We start from the raw sequence: 24,730 nt of genomic DNA on the forward strand, positions 1-24,730 counted from the left end.
ATCCGTTAAATAGTTTGTCAGAAACGGCTAATTAACGCTCATCATGAAAAGCCCTGTATACTCGTCAGTAGAGTAAACACGACTTGTAATCAATAGATCTTTCAGATACTTTTTGAACAAGTATTGATTTAACTTTTTGACATGGGGAGGTAGACTATTGTAGAATTTAACATAGATATAGTTTCTGCTCGACTTCTGCAATCTGAATCAACTTGCCCTCAACAAATCACATCGTCTTGTCGTATGATTGTGAAAATCACAATTTCTGTTTAGCAGAATCAGAACATGATTCTTTGATGCAAACCAAAATAATGTGAACCCCAACATACTTCTCTGTAGTACCAATGTTGTTTTCAATGTGATCTGATATATACATTTTTGGGTTGAGAAACCCCACGCTCAAAATCTCAAAGCGAATTTTCATCACCTAATTTTTTTTTCAGTTGATCCTCTTTCATTATTCTGCATAAATTCTATCAAGGAGATGATTATGAGTGAAGATGATAACAATAGGCTTACTTTAATTCTGGAGAGCTTGTTTCGATGTTTAAGAAGCGACATGACACAATCAATACCTAATACATCGGCAGCAATCAATATTATTACAGTGTTCATCAGGGATATCTTGCAACCTGAACTCGATGAAGATAAATTTCAGTATTTTTTAGATGCATTTTGTTTGCTTTGGAGACACGAGGATTTTATTCATTATAATGTAGGTGTGATATAATTTGGGTAATGGCATAACATTTCGAAAGTAATACAAGCTGCTGAAGATGATATTTCCATTTAACATCCTATATCAAAACAAATTGGGAGGGGATACCTGTAAAATAATCAACTGAAAATTCGAGACACCTCTCTGAAATTCAAGTAACATATTTCCTACATGCTGAAGAAAGGGTATGTCAACTTCAAGCAGCTTTATTCTCATAGATTCCTGTGGGACTCTTGTTTTATTTTGAATTAACTACACAGTTTACAGCCTATGTATTACTAAATTCGATTAATCAGTATTTTGAAAATTTCATCGGAAGTCAGTTTCAAAATGGGCTTCAAACATCGATAATAGTAATAATAATAATATTTATTTATCCTTTGAGACGTTAACAACGTATAGGACATGTCAGTACAACACGTTAAAATAGTAAAAAGAAAATAAACATACATTAAGATAAAATATCTCAGTAATTTTAAAGTATAAAAATGTATAAAATATAAAGAAAAAAAAACAAGATTAATCAAAATTGGATGTATAATAAAATAATAAAATCAGGATGAAAGTCTGGACCGCAATCAGCTAAAGTCGTCTAAAAGGAATTCACTGACACTGTAATAAGCCTTAGACAGGAGCAAATTTTTAACTTCTCTTTTAAATGTCATCAAATTCATGGTTTTAAAGTGATCAGGTAGGTGATTGAATAATTTTATTCCCATATATTCGGGTGACTGTTCAAATTTAGAGGATCTGTGTCTAGGAATACTTAACAATTTTCCATTTCTGGTTGAGTAACTGTGGTAAGAAGAATTTGTGTTATATTTTGTTAAATTATCGTGGATGTATAGTAAGCATTTAAATAAGTAAATACAAGGGAATGGCAGGATTTGATATGATATGAAGTGCTGTGCACGATTCTCTCCATGGGATATCAAATAATTTTCTGATAATTTTTTTTGGGAAATAAAAACCCTATCTTTGTTGGTGGCTTATCCCCAAAGAACCACATTGTAGCTTAAATGGCTGTAGACCAAGCTATAATATACGTCCAGCAAGCATGCAAGGGCATAAAATGTTTTATTCTGGAGAGAGCATAGTACGGTTGGTTAACTTTTTTACAAGTGACTGTAATGTGTTCAGACCATCTTAAGCAATCATCCACATAGACACCTAGAAATTTTGTAAAATTCGTTGATACCAATTCCACCCCTCTAATATCAAAGACAGTAGGCTGTTCATCAAGACCGATGGAAGAACTAAAATGGATACATTTTGTTTTATTCAAGTAAACAATCAGATTGTTTAACTTGCACCAATCTAAGAAGTGTGTTATAAACCTTTCCATTGATGACTTTAATTCCTCTAGGCTGTGTGCTGACACCGCTAACGAGGTATCGTCAGCAAAGAGAGTGAGACTATTGTTGTTGATGTTGAAGTATTTGGGTAGATCATTGACGAATAATAGAAAGATACGCGGTCCCAGGACAGAGCCTTAAGGAACTCCTGAACTGATTGGTTGAGGATCAGATAGTGTATCTTTTATTTTTACCAACATTGTACGGTCTGAAAGAAAATGTTTGAGCCATTGCAAAAATACACCCCTAAATCCTAGATTAAAAAGTTTGGTTTCAATAAAGTCATAAGATAGACAGTGAAATGCACGTGAGAGGTCAAAAAATATTCCTGCCACGTGCATACCATTGTCTAGGGAGTTATAGATGATTTCAGCAAAACTACAGGCAGCTGACTGTGTGGACTTGCCTTTACGAAAACCGTGCTGGCAGTCAGTAAGAATCTTAAAATTCAACAAAAAGTTAGCCATTCTCTCGTTAACTAGTTTCTCAAAGATTTTTGAGAAAATACTTAAAAGAGCGATAGGACGATAGTTAGTCACATCTGATATTTCTTTACTTTTGTGAATGGGAATAATAATGGCCGTCTTCAAGAGTGATGGAAATTTGCCGGTTGTGATAGACTGATTGAACAGGTGAGCTAGATGCTTAGAGATCAATACCCCATTTTCTTTTATGATTCTTACTGAGATATTGTTGTGGCCTGTGCTTTTTTTATTTTTTGAACCATTTATAATATCGATAACTTCGTCTTCAGTTATTGGCGCAAAGAAGAATGTGTTTGTTAAAATGTTGGAAGATGTGCATATAGATGATCTATTGCTACCTAAATGTTTTTGTAAGTTATCTTCTACTACTGATGAGAAGTAATCACCGAAAGTATTAGCCACCCTTTTTTTATCAGTGATCAACTCATTACCATGGTTGAGAATGATGTCAAATTGTTTTTTCCCTCTACCTATTTCCTTGTTAACTAGGTTCCAGACTGTTTTGTTTTTATTGTTCGAGTTCTTTATTAGATTTTCATGAAAATCCAATTTAGCTTTCTCGAGTAGTAATTCGTAGCAATTCTTTGCTCTTTTAAATGCAGTGTGCGAGTCTAAGTTGCCTATGTTTTTGCACAGCCAATGGGTATTTTTTAGATTACGGCTAGCTTGTCTGACTTCTGGAGTTACCCAGTTAGATTTTTTGTCAGATATTGTTTTATGCATTTTTATAGGACAACAGTTATTTAAGATACTTGATATAATGTTTATAAATTCCTGAAAAGTATCATCCACATCATTTAAATGATATATGGTGTCAATGCTGGTAATTGACAATGTCAAAGACAATTGTTTTAAGTTATGTTCTGAGATATCTCTACTAGTATAGTCAGATGGTAAAATTATTTTACACTCTAAAGGCATACTATAAATAAGAGAAAATATTATGTGATCACTGAAGTTCCCCTCATAGACATTAGATTTACAACAATCCTCCTCTACATTTGTTAGTACGTAGTGGAGTTTGCTAGATGATGTTATCCCTAATCGATTAGTAAAAACTCGAGTGGGTGCCAAGGATGAAACATGCAAGTTGTGATTAGCTAATAAGTCATCCAGCTGTGACTTTTCCAAAGTATTTTTATGGTAATCAACATTAAAATCACCACATACGAAAATATCATAGTCATTTCTAGAAATATAATCTAATATGCAGGATAATTTATGTGAAAATATATCCAAGTTACTATTAGGAGATCTATAAATGCTTCATATACAAATCTTTTTACCTTGTACAGTTACACACAATGAATCTCCTCTGAGAACTGTTTTAAATCAAGACACTGAGATAGAAATGATGATTTAACAAAGATGGCAGTTCCCCCATGTATATGAGTAATACGACAAAATTTAGATATCAGACTATAGCCAGGAATGCACATAAATTCAATATTCTCGGTATCACACCAGTGCTCAACAATACTAATGACGTCCGGATCCTCTTCCGATAAAAGAACTTCCAGTTTATTAATTTTGTTTGTTAATGATTGAGCATTTAGATGAAGTATTTTGAAATTGTATATGTTCTTTTTTACATTTAATTCAGGTTTGGAATAACCAGAAGAACCAGTATCAGAGATGATATTTGGGGCATATTGATGATCACTGGTGTTGAAAGGGACGAATGTGTAATTTGTTGGGCCAATTACTGGGGTCCAGAAGTTCATCCATTGACAGATCAAAACTCCCTATTTAGAGGCATTTTTTTATACTTGGATTTGAGGTCAAAACAATCAACGTTATTATCAGGAAAGATTTTTTTTACATATTCCTTAACATTATCGATGGTAGTACACTGGTCTAGTCCACCAATCCATATCCAGTTCCGTTCCGGACCAACTGTGAGTAGGTCACTAGGATGTCCTGTGCCATATGAATTAGCAGTAGGTAGTTGTGAAGATGTATTACTTTTTTTGATTTTTTTATAAGTTACTGAATTCCAGGAGTTATCTACGGAGGTACCAGGGGGATTTGGGTCAGTATCGTTAATCAGGTTAATGATTTCATCAAATTTTTTCATTGTTTGGACTTCCAGTAATTGTAAGTTCGATTTACTCTTATCTGATGTATCACCCTGTATGCCTGGACTTGAAATATTGTTTGATAGTTTTTTGTTGCTATTGGATTTCAAAGATGTTCGGTTGTTTTTACTTTGGTCTTTTTTTGTATCATTAGGGAGATTAGAGTTACTTTGGACAGTTTTTTTGATGAGGTTGATTAGTTGATGCTTGTATGCACTTTAAAGATGGGTTATTTTCTAGGAGTATGATTTTTTCAGATAAAAGTGCAATGAGTGTGTCTTTGTCTCTGATGATTGTGTCCTTGTCCATGATTATCTGCCTTAGGAGTTTGTTTTCTTCCCTCAGATAGCTTGTTTCAGAGAGTGTATCTGAGTCATAATCTGGTGCCTGGAATTTCGTGCTGAGAATCACTTCACAACAAGAATTTACTCTTTTTGCACAGCTACTATGATACATAGATGCACAGGGAACACAACACAATCCCGTACTGACGTTTTTCTTGCAGTAATTGCAGATTTTCTTTAGCCCATCAGAGCCGACATTCTTACTGGCATCCATGTTGAATGCAACCATGTTGATGCTTACATCATCTTGATATAATGGCGTGGTTGAATATAAAAAATTGTTACACGAGGTATCTGCCTTTTAGAAACACCCAGCTCTGAAGCAGGTTCTGATGTTATACTTAGACCCAATCCTTCTTATCCTTTCCGACAATCCTCTGATGTAGGGAAGTACAAGTACTGGTTGTGGCGGCTTCTCTTCCTTGTGGAGCTCTTGCTGTCTTCTAGCTAAAGCCTGTTCTACCATCACCTTGGAGTAACCATTCCTTTGAAGGTCATTTTTGATGATGCCTAATTCCTTTTCGAGACCTTCCTTTGTATTGCAGACTCCGAAAGAACGGTCTAGCAGAGTCTTGATGATTCCTCTCTTAGTCGATTGATGGTGATTGGATTCCTGGTTCAGATACTGTCCCGTGTGAGTGTGTGACATAACATATCTATTTGATTTATTTCCATTTTAACTTGTATCGTTTTGCCATCTGGTGAATTTTCTCGGTAACTTATCCGCCGCATCGACCCCCGCGTCGATTCCTGTTGTTTACAGTTTTCTACCGCCCTTAATCATAATTAGCAACGGCTCTTATGCCCTCCGGGATAGGCAACCAATATTTCACTTTGACGGGTTTTTTGCATTTGCAAAGTATTTCCAGTGTCGGGTTTTTTATGAACGACTGTCGAGATTCTATTTCGTCTCTAGAGATCTGAGTGAAAACGTTTTTGATTGTTCGAAGATTTTTCTTGCTTGCTTTTTAAAGGAACTTCGTTCTAAATTACCTTACTGTGGTTCTTAAGGACAAGATTCACCGTCTAGTCCCGTGCCTGTAATTATTTTAGGTGGGTAATGATTTTTATTACTATAAATGATGTAACACGTGTGTGAAGTTTTTATTAACTACTTTTAACAATTTTATTGAAACATTTGTGATTATTTTAGAACTAAGTCAACAACCAAATAAGTACTCGGTCTCCCCCTCGAACCAAAAATAGACTGTTTCGCACCCTATTCTGTGTCTCATTGGATCAGCAGCAACCCCTTTCAAAAAACCCTTAGATTGAACCTTTACGAGTAGGCTTTCGGTATACAGATGTTTCCCATTTGGTGTCGGTCCTCTTCACCAATACGTCTAAGAATGGCAATTCTTTGTGGACTTCTTTTTCCATTGTGAAAGTGATGGAAGAACTTACGTTGTTGATATGCTTCAGGAAGATGTCTAGTTCTGCATTCCCATGGTTCTATATTATGAAGGTGTCGTCCACGTATCTCATCCAGACTCGGGGCTTCTTGTGGGCTTTTTTCAATGGCTAGAGTTTCAAACCACTCCATTTATATGGAAGAATTTCAAATGAATTTATATCATATTAGACAATGCACCATGAAACATTGTCAATCACCTTCTAACAAAGGCCTGAAGAACATCAACTTATTTGTGTTCATTTTTTATTCAGAAAGGTAATATGGTCAACATCAGACTTTGGGTAGTGCAATAGAATTGTGTTTATATTATTGATAGAGAAGTCATTCATCTGGTTACCTGTTGAATTTTCTGGTTCATTTAAGATTTTATTTTTCCGAACAGTTTCAGAGTTGATTTGCCACACAGGTTTGCTGTAATTATCTGTTTTACTGAATATACTGTGACAATGTGCCTTTTTAGCCTCCAATAATGTTCATTGATATTGTCGGTTACAAGTTGTCTAGACCTTTTTGTGTTGTTCAGAAGATTTCGCCTCTGTATATCATATGCAAGCCTTTAAGTATCTTTTGAGTCTGTAACCTCAGGACTTATCCATTTTGATGCTCTTTGATTCAAAACTTACTTCAGTGAGTGGAAAGCTAATATTATAATAAAACATAAATGTGACTTCGGGTCTGACCCCTCTGAACTTGTACGTTAAGGAGGCTGCGTTATTGGCCATGTTGCGATTGCGTGCGGCTTGTGTAAACCTCGAAGTAGGAATGGGTCAATTGAGGCTGAGCCTAGGGCGAGAAGCTTTTACCGCGCAACCTCTGCTGCAGGCAACCGGTGATGCAATTGAACCCAGGTTTGTGTTTAATAAATCCTGCAAAATACAAATAAAACAGAACACAGAGTCAGATGCTACAAATGCAATACGCATATATACAGACGGCTCAAAAACCAAAGAAGGCTCAGGATGTGGAGTGTACTCCAGATCACTAAGCCTAAGGATTAAGTGGGGAATGGGAAGAAATACCAGCGTGGTCCAAACAGAACTGGCTGGTATCTCAATCACCACAAAAGAATTAACCAAGAAGGGAATTTCTGGCAAAAACATAACAATCTGCACTAACAGCAGACAAGCTCTATTAGCCTTGAACAGACAACGGGTTACCTCAGGGCTAGCTAGAGTGTCATCAAGATTTAGCTAAAGCCTCGGTAGATAATAACATTGTCCTGAGGTGGGTTAAATGCCACGACAGGAGTAAAGGTAATCGCATTGCCGACTCTTTAGCCAAGGAAGCGGCTGGACTAAGAATTTTAGGACCCAGTGGCACCTACGGCCTGATGACTTCGACAATTGTGGAACTAGTCAAATTTTACACTCATGCTCAATCTTTAACGAGATGGAATGGAATCAAAGGATGTAATCTTGCCAGGATCACCTTGGGCGACCCTGGGAAGCTGGCGCCGAAGAAATATCTGGCAATGACCAGGAAAAATCTACGCCTAACAGTAGGATTTCTAACTGGCCACTGTCAACTAAGGAAACACCTCCATAATATGGGACTAGTGGACACACCTCTATGCAGGATGTATGAACAGGAAGTGCCTGGATTCATCGTCAATAAGAGAGTGTGTGTTCGGCGAGTCTTGGCCTACACCTGCCGATATAAAGGAGATGTCTCCCAGCGACCTGTCCACCTTCCTGGAAAGGACAGGATAGACGATGACCTAGGAGGACAACTCCTCGGGAGGATGTACAATGGGTCACATGTGCCCTAAGTGCTTTCACTAAGTGGGCTTACACTCACCCTCCCTATTCTACAGTTACAGAGAAATGTGATTTCAAAGTTACTGAATTATTCTTTAGCATCACTTGTATATACACTGGACCAATCTTCTTTTCGCAATAACGACTTTAGTGTTTCTATGTTATTGGTTGTATAGTTTCTTAATAGTTTACTTTCACTGTGCTTACTGAACTCAAATTCAACTATCAAACCCAAGGGACGATCGGATAGTCTTAGAGGCTCCATGGATACATTGGCAAGATCGTTATTAATAAAGATGTTATCAAGACAATTCCCTTTGATATGGGTTTTTCGTTTATCATTTGATGTAGACCAAATGACATGAATAGTTGTGTTATCTTTTGAGTACTTGAATCATTGATGTTGTAATGAATCTGAAGCCGGCCCTGACCGTTATCTCAGACACCAAACGCATGACATCACCGCGATAGACGCGGTCTGACTAGCCGGGAAAATACTAGGCGAGTGCAGAGACCTCTAGATAAATCTAGAAAGCTCGTTAGCGGTATATAAGCCCTGCTTCTCGTCCATAGGGGGAGTCAGTCTGTACTTAGAAAGTGAATCGTGCATTTAAAGAAAGAAATCTAACTGTGAAGATAAATTAAGCATTAGTTACTAAGTATTGTATATAAATTAGTTGTTATAGTGAAATATTGTTAAAAATAAAATTGATTAAGACAGTTAATTCTTCAATTCGTTACAAGTTGTGATCAGAAGTGGATTTTTAAAATAAATTTGTGAGCGCTTGGTGGACAATTTTTGTATTACGGTGAAATTGACTATAAAACTTTCGCGCAGATAGACTGGTGATTTATTGGTTTCGCGAAGTGGACAGTACCGGACTACGGAAACATAAACTGTGATTTGTGAAAAGAAATAAGTGTTTCGTACTCAAATAAAATAAGTGGACGTAGTCAGTTTTGTGGAAAATAGACAATAAGAGACAAAATGTATTCGAGGAAAGTGTGCCTAGTGGACTTGAAAGTCGCCGAATTGAAGCAAGAATTGGAGGAGAGAGAGCTAGATTCTTCCGGGAAGAAATCAGTACTCCAGAAGAGATTGTGGGATAACTTGATTGAATCAGGAGAAGATTCCGAAACATATTTATTCGAAGTCTTGAGGGTGATTTGAGTTCAATAATGAGCAAACTCGATGGACTTCAACAAAATTCGGTAAGCCTTGTAGAGAAGCTTCTGGAAAATGAAAAAAGTTTGGAAGATAAATTTCTAGAGAATTCGAATAGCTTGAAGGAAGAACTTCCAGAAGGCTTGAAGAAAGAGCTTTGTAGTGCGGCGAGCCTACTCGAAGAGAGGATAGGAACCATCGAGACAGAAATAGATAAAATCAGGAAGGAAATGAACAGAGAAGTAGAGGAAATCGAAGGCGGAATTCAGGCAGAAATCAGTGAGATATAGGAAACAATTAGCAAGTTGCAAAACCAAATCGGTAATTCTGCCACCCCAGAGAAAGGGTTTCTGAAAACTCAATTCCGGAACTGAAAGATGTCAAACTCAGTCCTGAACCAGGAAAACTCTCTATGAAGCCGCCCCAGTTCGACGGAAAAACTCCTTGGGCAAATTATCGCCGACAATTTGAAGCTGCGGCCAGAGCGAATGGATGGAATGCAGGAGAAAAGGCGGTAGCATTAACATTGGCGTTGCGTGGAGAAGCAACGAATATTCTGCAAACCCTCATGGCCCAAGAACAGGAAGACTATGACCAACTCATAAAGCATCTTGAGCTGCGGTATGGACAGGCCCACTTAGAGCACGTTTATCATTCACAGCGGAAGAACCGCTGCCAGAAATCAGGAGAATCCTTACAGGAGTTTCAAGCCGACATAGCTGGATTGGTCCGTCAGGCATATCCTGCTACACCCGAAAATGTAATGGAGCGGTTAGCAGTTCAGGCAGTCTTGGATGGACTTCGCGCTAGCTCGTTCCAAACATCTTGTGGATGCACTGGCAAGAGCTCGGGAGTTTGAGGCTATAAAACAATCCTGTAAGGGCCAGAGCAAAGTTCAAACTATGGAGGAAGATGGACAGGGTTCTGCTGATATTGAGGCCGCTATTAGAAAGGTGATAAAAGGAGTTTTGTCTGAAAGAAAACAAATAAGATGCTGGAACCGTGGGAAAATTGGGCATGTGCGTAGCAAATGTCCAAGCATTCAAAAAACCAACACCAAATCAAGAAAACTGAAGAGGTTCCATGAGAAAAGGCAATCGTCAGCCTGTATCCAGCAAGGCCCCTTAAAAAAAAAGCAGATGCCCTGTCACGGAGACCATGCCCCGATGACTGTTCACATTGCCGACGAGCAGAAGAGAAGGAAGCAGTTATTTGTAGAAGTAGAGCTGTGGACGACAACTGGGAGGATACTAAGATCAAGGACGACCAAGAGAAATACCCAGATCTTGGTTTAGTCATCGGATGGAAAAAAAGTAATCGAAGACCATCGTAGCAGGTTATTCGCCAGCGGTTAAGTTCTACTGGGCACAATGGAACTCCCTTACCTTGGAAAACGGGGTTCTGAAGCGGGTGTTGGAGTCTGAAGACGGTGCAGAAGAAAGGCGCCAGACAGTGGTACCCAGGAGCAGACGACGGGAGGTGCTCAAAGAAATCCATGATGGAGTCACTGGAGGACATCTGGGAGTAACGAAGACTCTCCAGAAAGTAAGACAACGGTTTTACTGGGTTAATTGTCAAGCCGGCGTCATGGACTGGTGCAGAAAGTGTGCTGCATGCGCTGCCAGTAACGGACCTAGGATACCACCGAAAGCTCCAATGCGCCAGTATAACGTGGGTAGTCCTTTCGAGAGAATCGACATCGCCGGCCCGTTCCCAGAGTCCGACCGTTGGAACAAATGAATCCTGGTAGCACGGACTACTTCAGCAAGTGGGCAGAAGCCTATGCCCTGCCCAACCAGGAGGCCTTTACCGTCGCTGACGTCCTGGTAAAGGAATGGATATGTCGATTCGGTGTCCCATTGGAGCTGCATTCGGACCAGGGCAGAAATTTTGTTCCAAGAAATATGTAAACTATTGTACATTCGAAAGACCAGAACCACAGCCTTACATCCACAGTCCGATGGAATGGTGGAACGAATGAATAAGACTATAAACCGCCACTTGTCCAAGGTAATCTCTGACCATCAAAGAGGCTGGGACCAATACCTCCACTTGTTTCTGCTGGCTTACCGTCAACCTGCCAAACCCCTGCCAGTATTATAATGAGCCGAGAGCTGCGGCTTCCTTGCGACCTGAAATTTGGGACGCCGCCAGAACAAAACACTGCGGGGGAAGACTATATCAGCAAGCTTCGGCAGAGAATGGACGACATGGACGCTGGAGAATTCGAAACCGGTGACCTAGTTTGGCTGTACAACCCTAAGCGACGCCGTTGTTTATCACCGAAGTTGCGGAACTCGTGGGAAGGTCCGTACAAAATCATGAAAAAGATTAATGACCTCGTCTACCGAATCCATAAGTCACCTCGAGGAAAGCCTAGGGTCGTCCATTTCAGTAGACCGGCTTCTTGTGCTGGAAATCACGACCAAGTTCGCGCCCTCAAACCATCAGAGGATGAAATGACGTTCCAGCAATTCATGTCCTTATACTCGAACGGACAGAAGGTCGTACATGGGGTAACTCGAGAAGATCCACGAGACCTTTTCAAGGTTCAAGGGTATCGCTGTGGTATTCAACAAGAAATTCGGTCAGCTTCAGACATTACGAGAACAGAATCCTGAAGTCGGAGGAGTGCTACAGTTGAAGAAGGATCAGAGAAACAATTTTCTACTTGGTGACCAAAAAGCATTCTCGAGACAAACCGTCCTATGAAGATGTCTGGAGGAGTCTTACTAGACTGAAAGAGGCGATGCTCGACCAGAATCTCGTGGACTTGGCAATCCCGAAATTAGCCTCTGGGCTCGACAGGCTGGATTGCAGAATTGTGAGAAGCATGTTGGAAACGATCTTCAGATCCAGCGGCATCCAGATTTTGGTGTGCGGTAACCATCTTCCACGACCGAGCATGAAGACTGTGGAGTGTTACTTCCATCGAACTTCACAGTGCAGATATAGGGAGTCCTGCAGGTATCGACACACGCCAAGGATGACATTTCGGGACGAAACCTCTTTAAGAATGGGGCAATGTAATGAATCTGAAGTCGGCCCTGACCGTTATCTCAGACACCAAACGCATGACATCACCGCGATAGAAACGGTCTGACTAGCTGGGAAAATACTAGGCGAGTGCAGAAACCTCTAGATAAATTCAGAAAGCTCGTTAGCGGTATATAAGCCCTGCTTTTCGTCCATAGGGGGAGTCAGTCTGTACTTAGAAAGTGAATCGTGCGTTTAAAGAAAGAAATTTAACTGTGAAGATAAATTAAGCGTTAGTTACTAAGTATTGTATATGAATTAGTTGTGATAGTGAAATATTGTTAAAAATAAATTTGATTGGGACAGTTGATTCTTTAATTCGTTACAATGTCATTAAAATGTACATTGAAATCGGCTACCAAGTAAATGTATACATTATTATTAAAATTATCTGCAATTTCTAATATTTTATTTATCAAAAATAGGAACTGATTCAGCTTTTTATAACCAGGAGTCCTATATACATTTATTAAAATCAGGTTTAGATGTTTCACATAACATGCTGAGACTTCACAAATCTGTTCACTTGAGTATTTAATATTATTAAATAATGGCATTGATATCATTAGGTATGTAAATACAAGACCCTCCATTTTTTGTTATTTCTACAAAAGTACTGAAGTATGAAAAATTATAATAATCAATACCTATCATTTGTTTCAGCCAATGTTCTGTGAGGCAGACTAACTTTATTAAAGTGTTGAGGTTCAGAAGATATTCAATAGCAAAAACTTTGTTTCTAAGACAGTGAATATTCTGATAGAAGATAGAGACAGTTTGGGGAGAATTCCTGGTGTTGCAGTGAAAATGTTTAAAATTGTCATTATTAAAAAAAAGTTAGTTGTTCACTGGTTTTCGTTTGTTGCTGTGTCAGATAATATGTATGCCTACTTTCATTTCAACGAATTAAGTTGTACTTATTCAGCCACTTGAGAAATTGGGAACGTCCGTCTTCACTGAGCTAACAAGTCTCCTACCTTACCTGAATACTGGTTTTTGGTAGGGTGTTTGATACGGTTTCCTCTTTAGAGTAACAACTCCTAAACAAACTTATAAAATATTGAAAATCTTCATCTTATGAAAAACTCCAATGCAATCTGCAAAACACAAGGCTTATTGAGGTTTTGAACACATTATTGTTACTTTCTGTCAGTTTCCACCATAATTTTCACTTTCAAATTAACAAATGTCACTATTCTGAATTGAAAATATATTTCAGGAAGCAGCTGTTATCATGAATTTACTCAAAGTTCAGTATTATAAAGAACTACTCCGAAGAATGGGTTTGTATTCCCAGTCAAGAAACCACAAGAAATATTTAGTAAATGTAATGAATCTGTTGCTGGCATGCATTCGAAATCTTCCTAGTTTTTCCCTGGAAAAAGTGGAGGTGCTTTTTTCGTGTGTTCTTCGAAATATTGTGTTGCATTTTATTGACGAAGATAGAATAATTGCTAACAAAGCTATAGAGGTTGTAACAAACATCTGTCTGATAAAAGGTAACCCACTGCTCAACACAATTTTTAATGTAAGTTTATGTGGACATTTTACGTTATATAAATAACGCTTTATATTTTAGCAAATTCAATGCAGTCGAAAATTCATAAATATCACTATTGAGGCCCTATTATTATCTTTCAACCAAATTGTAGACGAAAAGTGGGGAAATTCTCCAAGAAATCAAAATTTGCTTGTGATAATGTCACGATTCCTAACTTACAGTCAAAATATGAATAATGAGCTGGTCCAGAAGGCAAGACTTACAAACATTATTGAAACGATCAACTCTACATTTTTGTATATCTTTATAGACATTGAATTCGATATGTAAAGATTGCACTCCATTCTCTCTGAAACCATCTTTACCGATTCTTCACGAGCTGTTTTGTGTCATGGCTCTAAAAGAAGAAACAGATATTGCTCGAGCTGTTTTGAAAATAATTTTCAGGAATGCCATGCATCAAGATGCCACCTCTGCCGCATTTTTAGATGTAAGTATGAAAATGCTTTTTTGATTGATAATATGTTTATTGTTTAAGAATAAAATTCTTGTTACAAACACAATGTGATAAATAAATATTAATATAAACATAAAGTATAAGATGTGAAGTATAAATGTATGAAATGTAAATGATTAAAATAAAATATAAACTATATAATATACATACATATGTAAAGGTTATATGACAAGAACTAGGACATATCAACGTTATTATACAGGGTGTCCCTGGACTTCCTCTTTTCCTCTCGGGATTGTATAGATGGGGTCAAAATATCACCAGTACTTCATATAACTTTTTTTCCTAAAATCCTTCGTTACCAAGTAACGGGCCCTCGAAGTTACAAAATGAAAAATGTTTTTCTTTGATAACTTTTCAAGTGAATATTCAAAATCATCCAAATTTTGGTAATTGACTAAACAAATGAATTCCTTCGATGAGCTTTCATGCAGGAGTCAGTTGTTTTGCTACAAAGTCAGGAACGGACTACCCCCGATGGTCCACACCCCAAAACTTTGAAATGGCAGATATTTTTCAATATTTTTCAACAAATAAAGGTTACTTGGACAATTTTATGAATAAAAGTACCCGTGTAGAAAGTCGATCGGAGCAACGAGTCTTGATAAAAATGTAGTTTCACTCGACGACATCAAACCCGCTCGTCCACCATTATTTGAAATGAATAATTATCAAAGGAGAAATAATAATGATAACGTTAATTCAACAACATTTATCCTGAGATGTCTACCATTATTCGAAAATATTAGTTTTTAAGGAAAATGGAAATGATAGGTAAAATGTTCATAACGAATTTTTATAATGCAAACACGTTTAACTAACGAAACTCAAGAGCCTCAAGAGCAAACAGAAATGAAAAATCCGCTATAGAAACTGCTCGATATGACCACCTTCTCTCTCTATACATTTTCTTAGTCTGCGAAGACACCCTCTCTGTACTTGAAATAGCATTCCAGGGTCGTTTCGTATGGCTTCACAATGTAATGTTATTCTATTCAACAATGCATCTCTTGTGTGAATAGGTGTAGCGTAAACAAGGCTTTCTAGATGCCCCCGCAGAAAGAAATCCAATGGATTTAAATCCGGAGACCGCGATGGCCATGAATATGGCCCACCTCTACCAATCCATCTATTGTGGAAAATATGGTTCAGATGGTCACGCACAATCAAACTAAAATGAGGAGGAACGCCATCATGCATAAACCATATATCTCTTCGTGTTTGCAATGGAACATGTTCCAAAAGTCCATTCAAATCGTTCTGAATGAACTCCAAATAACGTTCTCCATTCAATCGGTCCTGTAGAACGAATGGTCCTATAAGATGGTTTCCTATGATACCAGCCCAAACATTCACGTTGAATTTCCGTTGGTGTTTGGTTTGCAATATCCCATGGGGATTTTCTTCGGCCCATATATGGAGATTATGAGAGTTGATAACTCCATCTCTACTGAAACCTGCTTCATCAGTGAATAAAACTCGATTAATGAAAGTCATATCCTCTCTTTGCCTATCCATGAACCAATTGGCATATTCCAGTCGTGCTGGAAAATCTTGAGGTGTCATGGCATGTACCTTCTGGATGTGAAATGGGTGGAGCAGTTGTTCCCTAATTATTCTATGAATAGTGGACTTGGATGTATGGAACTGTTCTGATAGATGCTCATTGAAGGATCATCAGCGACGGCTTCCAAAATATTTTCCTCCAATACAACGGTACGTACAGTCCTAGGAGCGCCCTCGCCACCTCGTTTTGGCAAAACTGTACCTACAATAATATCGAAATAAAACAACGTGCTCAAATTAATTATCAATTATTACATACTTGTCTCCCTCAAGCTGCGATCGACACGCTCGAATGTTTCACTTGACGGTACCGTTCGATTGGGAAAATGCTCGGAATACAGACGACGAGCTTCTGCAGCATTACAAAATGCTCGTCCATAAAATACATGCATATCTGCAAATTCATTGAATGTAAACTGTTCGGCCATATCAAAAAAATTCAAAATATCCTATAGAATATTGACAATATAATGATAGTCATATGACAACGCACCATTCAACAAAACAAAATCGCATTCCAGTTTCTCATTTTTTATCAAAACTTTCTAAAAGGTTTTTTTGTCAACATCTGTGAAAGAAATGGAACATAATTATTCCCTGGATATTTTTCACCTGATCATGTGCAGCCGTTTTTGTAGTTCATTCGTTTGCTTTTTATTAGTATAGTAAATATTTTTTCCGATGTGCGTTTTTTCAGCTAAATTTAGATTCGTGTTAAAGAATTTCTCCCATAAAATTATAATTATCAGTGAAACTCCTCAACAGTTTAGCTGTGAAGAAGAATTTGAAACATTCGAATGTTGAGTTTCATGAGATTCAGATAACTGATCAACACGAAACGTGATTATTCCACACGTATTATGTACATACAAAATATGGAATGAATTCGATATTTCATAGTAGAGTAGCTTGTTAGTTTAAAAACACCACGAATCTACAGAACTTGATATTTCTTTTGAAAAAATATCTGCTATCACAATTGTGACTTAAACTTCCATATAGGTACTGTACTTTTTGTTTACGACTTCGTTTTAGCATACTTTGTATTATTCCTGTTATAAATGTTGTTGAATTAACGTTATCATTATTATTTCTGCTTTGATAATTATTCATTTCAAATAATGGTGGACGAGCGGGTTTGATGTCGTCGAGTAGAACTACATTTTTATCAAGACTCGTTGCTCCGATCGACTTTCCACACGAGTACTTTTATTCATAAAATTGTCCAAGTAACCTTATTTTGTTGAAAAATATTGAAAAATATCTGTCATTTCAAAGTTTTGGGGTGTGGACCATCGGGGGTAGTCCGTTCCTGACTTTGTAGCAAAACAACTGACTCCTGCATGAAAGCTCATCGACGGAATTCATTTGTTTAGTCAATTACCAAAATTTGGATGATTTTGAATATTCACTTGAAAAGTTATCAAAGAAAAACATTTTTCATTTTGTAACTTCGAGGGCCCGTAACTTGGTTACGAAGACTTTTAGGAAAAAAAGTTATATGAAGTACTGGTAATATTTTGACCCCATCTATACATTCCCGAGAGGAAAAGAGGAAGTCCAGGGACACCCAGTATAAATACAAAACTTTAACGAAAGGGACATGGCATTATAACTCTTAAGCTAATATATTATACATAATTGTTCAGATACCAACATTATCATTGTATTAGAACTCTGACCGCCTATTTACGCATACCAATAAATCAAGACATAAATAGCAATGACACATAACACGATTAATATAGATATAAACGAATAATCAACCTGTAAACCATAACCAAAATCATTGTAAATAGATAATAAATAACATAATTAACATGGCCATAGCTTAATAACCACCCTGTAATACGCTATAAAAATCATGGTACAAACATGCTACACAAGAATCGTGGACACAAATATATTCAATAGCTTCTTAAAACATAACCATAAACCATCTAATAAACGGAACCATATTATATAATTGATAATTAGCAGGGGCGCAAATGACCGTTGATCTTGTGGAACCTTATTCCAACTTAGTAACTTATTATCAGCATAGTCAATTAGTCTACAGGCGCAATACACAGTAGTAACCTCTTATGTTAGGTCTCAATCGATAAACAAACAGACGTTCAGGCATCTCGAATGGATTCTCAAGGAGGAATGATAATACCTTTTGTTAAGTTTCTGACAATGTTATTCCCGAATTTGTATTTATTACGCTTTAATTATCGCTACGAAAATACTCATGTAGAGATAGATTCAAAATGTAATGTTTCGTTTTCCTGGTTCGACAATAATTCACTATTTCTTTCAACTTCTTTGATGTACCTATTCGAATGGGGAATGTTTCTCAATTTGGGTTATTACAGAAAATGCAAGTTTAAACAAAATAAAGTTGAGTTTAATTCATGAGTTTTTCAAATTCACTTCGAAAAGTATTCAAATTGATGTTTCAAATGTTGGGTTTTAATTTTTAAAGGGATTTGTTTCTAATTCACATATTGGCAACAGCGCCTAGAATGCTAGATCGGAGGTTAGTAGTATGCTAGAAGAAGAAGAATCATGTCAATAGTGTCAAATTAAGGCAAAATATGAATTATAGTTCAATACCACCTCCACAAGCCACATAAACAACAGTTGTTTTGTTATTTATTTATATAGAGGAAGATAGGTTAGGTGCACAAACTGTCATATGTCACAGAATGTCTCGGAACTCGGAACATAAGTAAACAGAACAGCACGCCTCTGAAATATGTCATCTTTGTTTGTCTCATACAGGTAACAGATTTGTCAAATGGTGAAATAGAAACGAATCCCTTCAAATGTTGAATGCATTATTTCATTCCTCTTTTTTAAGTATTTAAATATTTTTTTAAAGAAAAATGTTGAAATGATAAGTTTAAAATGCGTTTTTTTGACCTCTTTTATGAAAAATATTTGATTTTCGTCAGGAGGAACATTCCCCATTACTTCTGCACCGGAGACTGTTCGATTTTCTTCAGCTTTTATGTATTTATTTTCCCGTGGTTTCTAAGCGGTTCATTTCCAAATCGACGGACACACTGGATTAATTATATTTCTTCTTTATTCACTTCGACTTTTATACTGATATCAACGGAACTTCACTTTGCAACTGATTACATTTTTACTTAATTTCACGAAAGCTTTCACTAACAGAGATGGTTTCACTTCGATGGATCAAACTGAACTGATTTACATTTTACTTTTATTAATTTCGCGTTACTTCACTTATATTAACGGAGATAGTTTCACAACGACAGATCAACTTGGACTGATTTACATTTTACTTTTATTAATTTCGCGTAATTTCACTTTCACTTTTGGAGATAGTTTCACTTCGACGGATCAACTTGGACTGCCTTAATGGAGACTTTTTCGCTGTATTTATAGCGCGAATATGACGCAATTATCTGAACACGTGCAACTCGCAGCTGCGCGACTTCCTTTGTTCAACGCGGGATTTTGACCCCATTAATTATCGACGGCAAATTAGCGGTGACAGGTTTTATGATTATTACACCAATACCAACAATTCTTATCTTCATCGTCGGTCGGAGAGTATAGCGGCCTTCGCTTGATTAAGCTAATTGAGCTCGGACGACGTCGCGGTTCATTTTACGTTAATTAATTAACTTGACTCTTCTCTGGGCCAACATACGTTAATTGAGCGAGGTCTGATTTTTGGTTCGTCACATACTGAAATAACCGTAACATTGTTATTTTGCCTTTTCAGTGCATTAGATATTATATAAAAAAGAAAGATAAAAAAGAAGGACGAAAATCGGGCTTTTGAACGGTTTTGACAGCGTAGTTTGTCATACAGAAATTTTTTATACTGAATGGCGTTTGTATGCGTGTGGCGTAGGCGTGCGTGTGTGTTGGGTCGAAAATAGCAGGAGTTTCAGTTTGCAATTCAGAATCATGAAAGTAAATTGCAATTCATCATAGAACTGGAAGATGACAATACTATTCCTTTTTAGATACAAAAATAATTCGCAGAGATGACAATTCATTGATAACAGATGGGTAGGTATATCAAAATACACGTTCGGGGAGACATCAATTATATCTCATTTCATAAAAAAAAAAAACAATGAAAATGAATCTAATTGCCAAAAAAAAATTAAATCAATAAATTACTTCATCCTTCACGGGTGATAACTGTCATCACCCGAAGACGATTGTAGATCTGCCGCAATACCATCACTCCTAGAACTAAGTGTTTCTTAACAGTTTTATAGTGGCAACATAGAAGCTAAAACACTTTAAAACTTTTGCTATTGATACCAAATTATTTTATAGAACGACGCCATTTTAAAATGATAGCAATTCGGAATACTGCGAACGACAACTCTCAGAAGTTGAGAAACTTGTGCGAGCTAAGGACTAACGAGGTCTTACCTTTTAACGTGTGATTCCTAACACCTAGATGAGTTGAAAATATGAATTACTGTACATATACACATATTTACAGATGAAAAGTATACAGATATTATATGATCATATTATTTAGAATAAACAGAGTTAATTTACGACTAGAAAATTAAAACGTCGACAGAGTGAATTTTTGCATAATCAATAATTTTTTCCAAAAATTTTAATAAAAGAGTGACGCGCTTAAATTTTATTTATAATAGGCTATATATTTGTCAATAAAATTTCATTCGCAGTTAAAATATTAATCTTTGAAGCATAAACAATTTCTCTAACAGTTTTATGAGTACAAAAACGAAATTATTAAAATGGCCCCAACGTTTCGATTTGTTAGTGTTTAGTTGATGACATATCTATAATATTTTCATAGTGTCCAATACAAAATTATTTCTTGCGCCTTTAAGAAAGCATTTTGAACACTCTTTTATTTTATCGTTATCTTTTAGACTGCGTTATATTTCATAAAGCTTACTTGGAATTACTAAAAAACTGTTATAAAATTGTATTTGAATTATTTTATAGTACTGCCGAAATGTTTATAAAACTATGTTGCAGTGTTTGTGAAAGGCCTTACAAAATATTGATTTTGTAAGGCCTTTCGTTACGTTTCGTTACGTTTCCGATACGTTTCCACAACCACTATAAAATATAAAATTGCTAGTTGAGATCAGACCTTCTTTGGAGTATTGTTCTCATGTGAGGAGCTCGCCCCTAAGCATACCCTGAAGCTGATGGATTCCATCCAGAAAAGAGCCATCCGCCTGATTGGAGACTGGAACATCACTTGCCACCTTGATAGTCTGGAACATAGAAGGAAGGTGCCGCCGCAGGAATAGTAATGTCTGATCAGAATCCATAATCTAGAGTCTCGGTATTCTAATTATCTGCTTCCTCTGTTCTTTAATCAAAGTTATTTTCTTGTTTCAGTTCCTGATGACTCTTTAACTGTCAACATACTTTATTCTTATAAAAACATTTCCAATATCTCTCAACTATTCAAATAATAACGAAAATCATTTTTATATTTGTCGTTAATTGAATTCTATTTACTTAATTATTTGTTTTAGCATATATTTAAATCTCTTTTGGTTCCTTCCATCATAGACAATACGACTTATTCGCCAAAGTACTATTATAACATATTCCTGACATCTGAATTTGAATATGAAGCTTTATTCACGAAGTGCCAGAAGAATATTAGGTAACAAATATATGTTCACAATATTTGTAATGTTACGTTTTTTTTTAATTTGAAGGGAAGAACATATTGAGCGAATTATTCAGGAATTGGATTATGAGGAACCAGGAGGAGCTGTTCTTCTATGTTGTTTGTTGAATTATTGTAAATATGAAGAAACAACCGTTCTAGCTGAATTTTTCATACAAAACTTTGCAGAGGTAAGCTTCAAGTACTCCATTTAAGAAACCTTTATAGCAACATATTCAAGTAACTAACTCTTGATTGTGAAATTTTCAATAAACATTGCAACATTCAACATTTTGATAAATTCGATGTGGTCTTTGATATCAACTAAAGCAAATTCAAATCCAAGATAGAGTGGATGTAAACATTGACATGCCCTACACACGCGATATTGAAAATACCAAGAATTGGCCAGGGTCGTATTCAGAACCAACATCTTGTTTGATCGCAAATGCTATATCATACTTAGGAAAAGTTTTTTTATAATAACGAGTGAAATGCACAAGTTTTGCAGTTTAACGGAAAAAATGCAGATCATATGTGTAATATAAAAAGATTTCCATTGGATTTTTCACAGCACACTCAAGCATTATATGAAAAGAGACGTAATTATTTCTTCATTGATAATTTTTATTTTATGTAAAATCAAAAGGAATATTAATCAAAATTATTCAACTGGATCAATTTGTCTCTTCATCAGTAGTGTCATCCTCATCAATCTAAATTATCAGTGACTCGATTTGTGCCTCTATTATGTTATCAAGCTTCCACATCTTTGTCTCGACTTCCGATATCACATGCCGAACACACTTCTCCCATTTCTCCGCTGTGAATCTTTTCAAAGCCTCATCAAAAAGTACTTTGAGATCTGCAAATTTGAACGTGGTGTTATGCTGAGCTACAAAATTCTTCACATCCGCCCATATTAACTCGATGGGATTGAGCTCGCAGCGGTATGGAGGCAGGCGAAGGACAATTTTGTTTTGGCCTGCTGTCATCTCATCGACTATATATTTTTGGTATTCAAGCTTGCGCTCCTTGACAATTTTTAGTAGCTGTACTCTTATCATTGAGTCTTCAAAGCTAATATTCTTTGATCGCAGCCAATTTTGTATTTCAACCTTCTTTGAAGACGTTGTCGGAATCTTCTCTAACCGTCGCGAATGATAAGGTGCATTGTCCATTACAATCACAGTATTATCCTTTAGATGGGGTAGAACTTAGGAAAACCACTGTTCGAAAGATTCACCGTTCATTTCTTCGTGATAATCTCTAGTTTTCTTCGACTCGAAACACCACAGCCCTTCAGCAACAAACCCATTATCATTGCCGATATGACAAATAATAAGCCGTTTTCCTTCACCTGTAATTATGAAGAGGTATGTAAGTAAATGAAACAAATACGAGGGTTACTTTTCATATATCGAGATTGAGGCAGGTCTTAATATAAGTTTACCTGATGGATTTGTTAATCCGGTGGATAGTCCATCTAGTAAGGCCCTCCTAGATGAGGTCACAGTTTCATCGACCCATACTTTAGGGGTAGTATGACCAGCATTAACCCAGGTTTCATCCATACAATAAATTGTTCTCTGTTGTTCCCTATAATATTTAATTTTGGTCAAATACTCTCTCCTCCATAACACAATTTCCCCTGTATCCAATAATAAACTATTGCGCCCTCGTTTTTTCCATACAAAATTCAAATGTTTCAATTCTTTATGGAATGTTGACCGCTTAAAACTTGGCAATAAAACATCTTCATTTATTTCTGTGAGTACTTTGTCTATCGTGGGTATTTCATTTCTGAAAAAGTACTCATGCACTTTCCTCCTGATTGCATGTTTATCAGCATCATATATTGATTTTATAATGGTTTGACGATTCTGATTTGTATTCGGTTTGGAAAATGTATGATTTTGTTTATATTCGCGTAAAACATTGTAAATTGAAGCGCAACACACTCCAATTTTATCGGAAACTTTCAATACGACTTCGGCGACAGTCGATGTCTCAATTTCTTCCATCTCTTTCTTGAACACATTAAAATCACTTCTTTCATCTCAACACTCAAATGTCTTTTTTTGGATTGCTTCCTGGCTGGACTCAGAGGATAGCTCACAGTGTCATCAGCAGTGTCTGTACTGGACATCTTGGATAACAATTTTAAACAATATACTATAACGCACGCCACACAAACACGCAAACGACTGATTACAACCCTGTGCTGGTACCGAACTCGTACCAAGAAGGCGAATTCACCAATGAACGCTGCCCTTTCCATCTGACACTGGGCGATCACGTGAACATCACGCTTCGGTTTTGTTTTGTTTTACTCTATCTTGGATTTGGATAGACTTTAGTTGTCTTTCTGTCACTTTCTACGTATTCAAGGACAACTCCTAATTCGTTGAGCATCATTTCACTCGACGGTCACCATAAGATTTTAAATAAAATGACCCACATTCTTTGAGGTGTAAGTTCAAAGAAGTAGTGAGCATTTGTATATATGGTATATTAACAGTTAAAAAATATTACTGGACCTTTATCCCAACACCAAACCGTTATTTTAACACATTGCAATGGATCTCGTTATCTCAGGATTTTTCGGGGTTGTAGGAGCAAATGAAACAACTGTGGATCCGGTCGACTTGCCTAATTTATTTGAGTGTTTGTCAGATATGATACTAGCGAGAGTACGAGAGTTTGATAGAACTAAAACTATACAGGGTGTAACTAAATAAGTGTAAAACATTTGAGGAGGTGATTCCTCATCGAAAAAAAGATAGGATATTTCATATAAAGAAATTTCATTGGAGCATCCCTTGTTAAGATACAGCCCCTTAAAGGGGGTACATAAAATTTGTATAACAATTTTTTTCTCAAGCACTAAAACAGTTACAATGTTGAAATTAACCTGACGTTTTGTACTACCAAAAAGACACTTAGCGAGTAATTTATTTGGTTTACCCAATGGTTGTAAGGGGTGGAAAACGCAACCGCTAAAATTTATTTCCAATGTAACTTTTTGTCTTATTATTTGTTTACCATTTAAACATTTATTTCCGATAGCCTGTTTCATTCTAAACAAAAAATGTCTCTTGGATTTTTTGCCCAAAATAAACCAGTTCGCAGCAAAAAATTATT

At 36.6% G+C, this 24,730-nt stretch overlaps 1 protein-coding gene across 8 annotated transcripts in view; it reads left to right on the forward strand.

The window, feature by feature from the left end:
- LOC111516640 (uncharacterized) overlaps positions 1 to 24,730 on the forward strand; it is a 69,843-nt gene that overhangs the window by 18,360 nt on the left and 26,753 nt on the right. For 4 of the 8 annotated variants that reach the window (XR_012468441.1, XR_012468440.1, XM_074186672.1 and 1 more), the window contains exons 2-7: positions 444 to 715; positions 13,572 to 13,880; positions 13,932 to 14,105; positions 14,164 to 14,343; positions 21,447 to 21,580; positions 21,636 to 21,777. Coding sequence is in view for 6 of the 8 variants with exons in the window: in XM_074186672.1 (XP_074042773.1) it covers positions 444 to 715; positions 13,572 to 13,880; positions 13,932 to 14,105; positions 14,164 to 14,343; positions 21,447 to 21,580; positions 21,636 to 21,777 (1,211 nt within the window). In the remaining 2 variants the exon portion in view is untranslated. Of the gene's footprint in view, positions 1 to 443; positions 716 to 775; positions 904 to 4,384; positions 4,499 to 13,571; positions 13,881 to 13,931; positions 14,106 to 14,163; positions 14,344 to 21,446; positions 21,581 to 21,635; positions 21,778 to 24,730 lie in introns of those variants that run through there. The other 4 variants (XM_074186675.1, XM_074186673.1, XM_074186674.1 and 1 more) reach the window with 4 other exon arrangements.

This window comes from Leptinotarsa decemlineata, unplaced genomic scaffold (assembly GCF_025532065.1).
Source record: "Leptinotarsa decemlineata unplaced genomic scaffold, Ldec_3_MD MMD2_P_RNA_scaffold_4, whole genome shotgun sequence".
Taxonomy (NCBI): domain Eukaryota; kingdom Metazoa; phylum Arthropoda; class Insecta; order Coleoptera; family Chrysomelidae; genus Leptinotarsa; species Leptinotarsa decemlineata.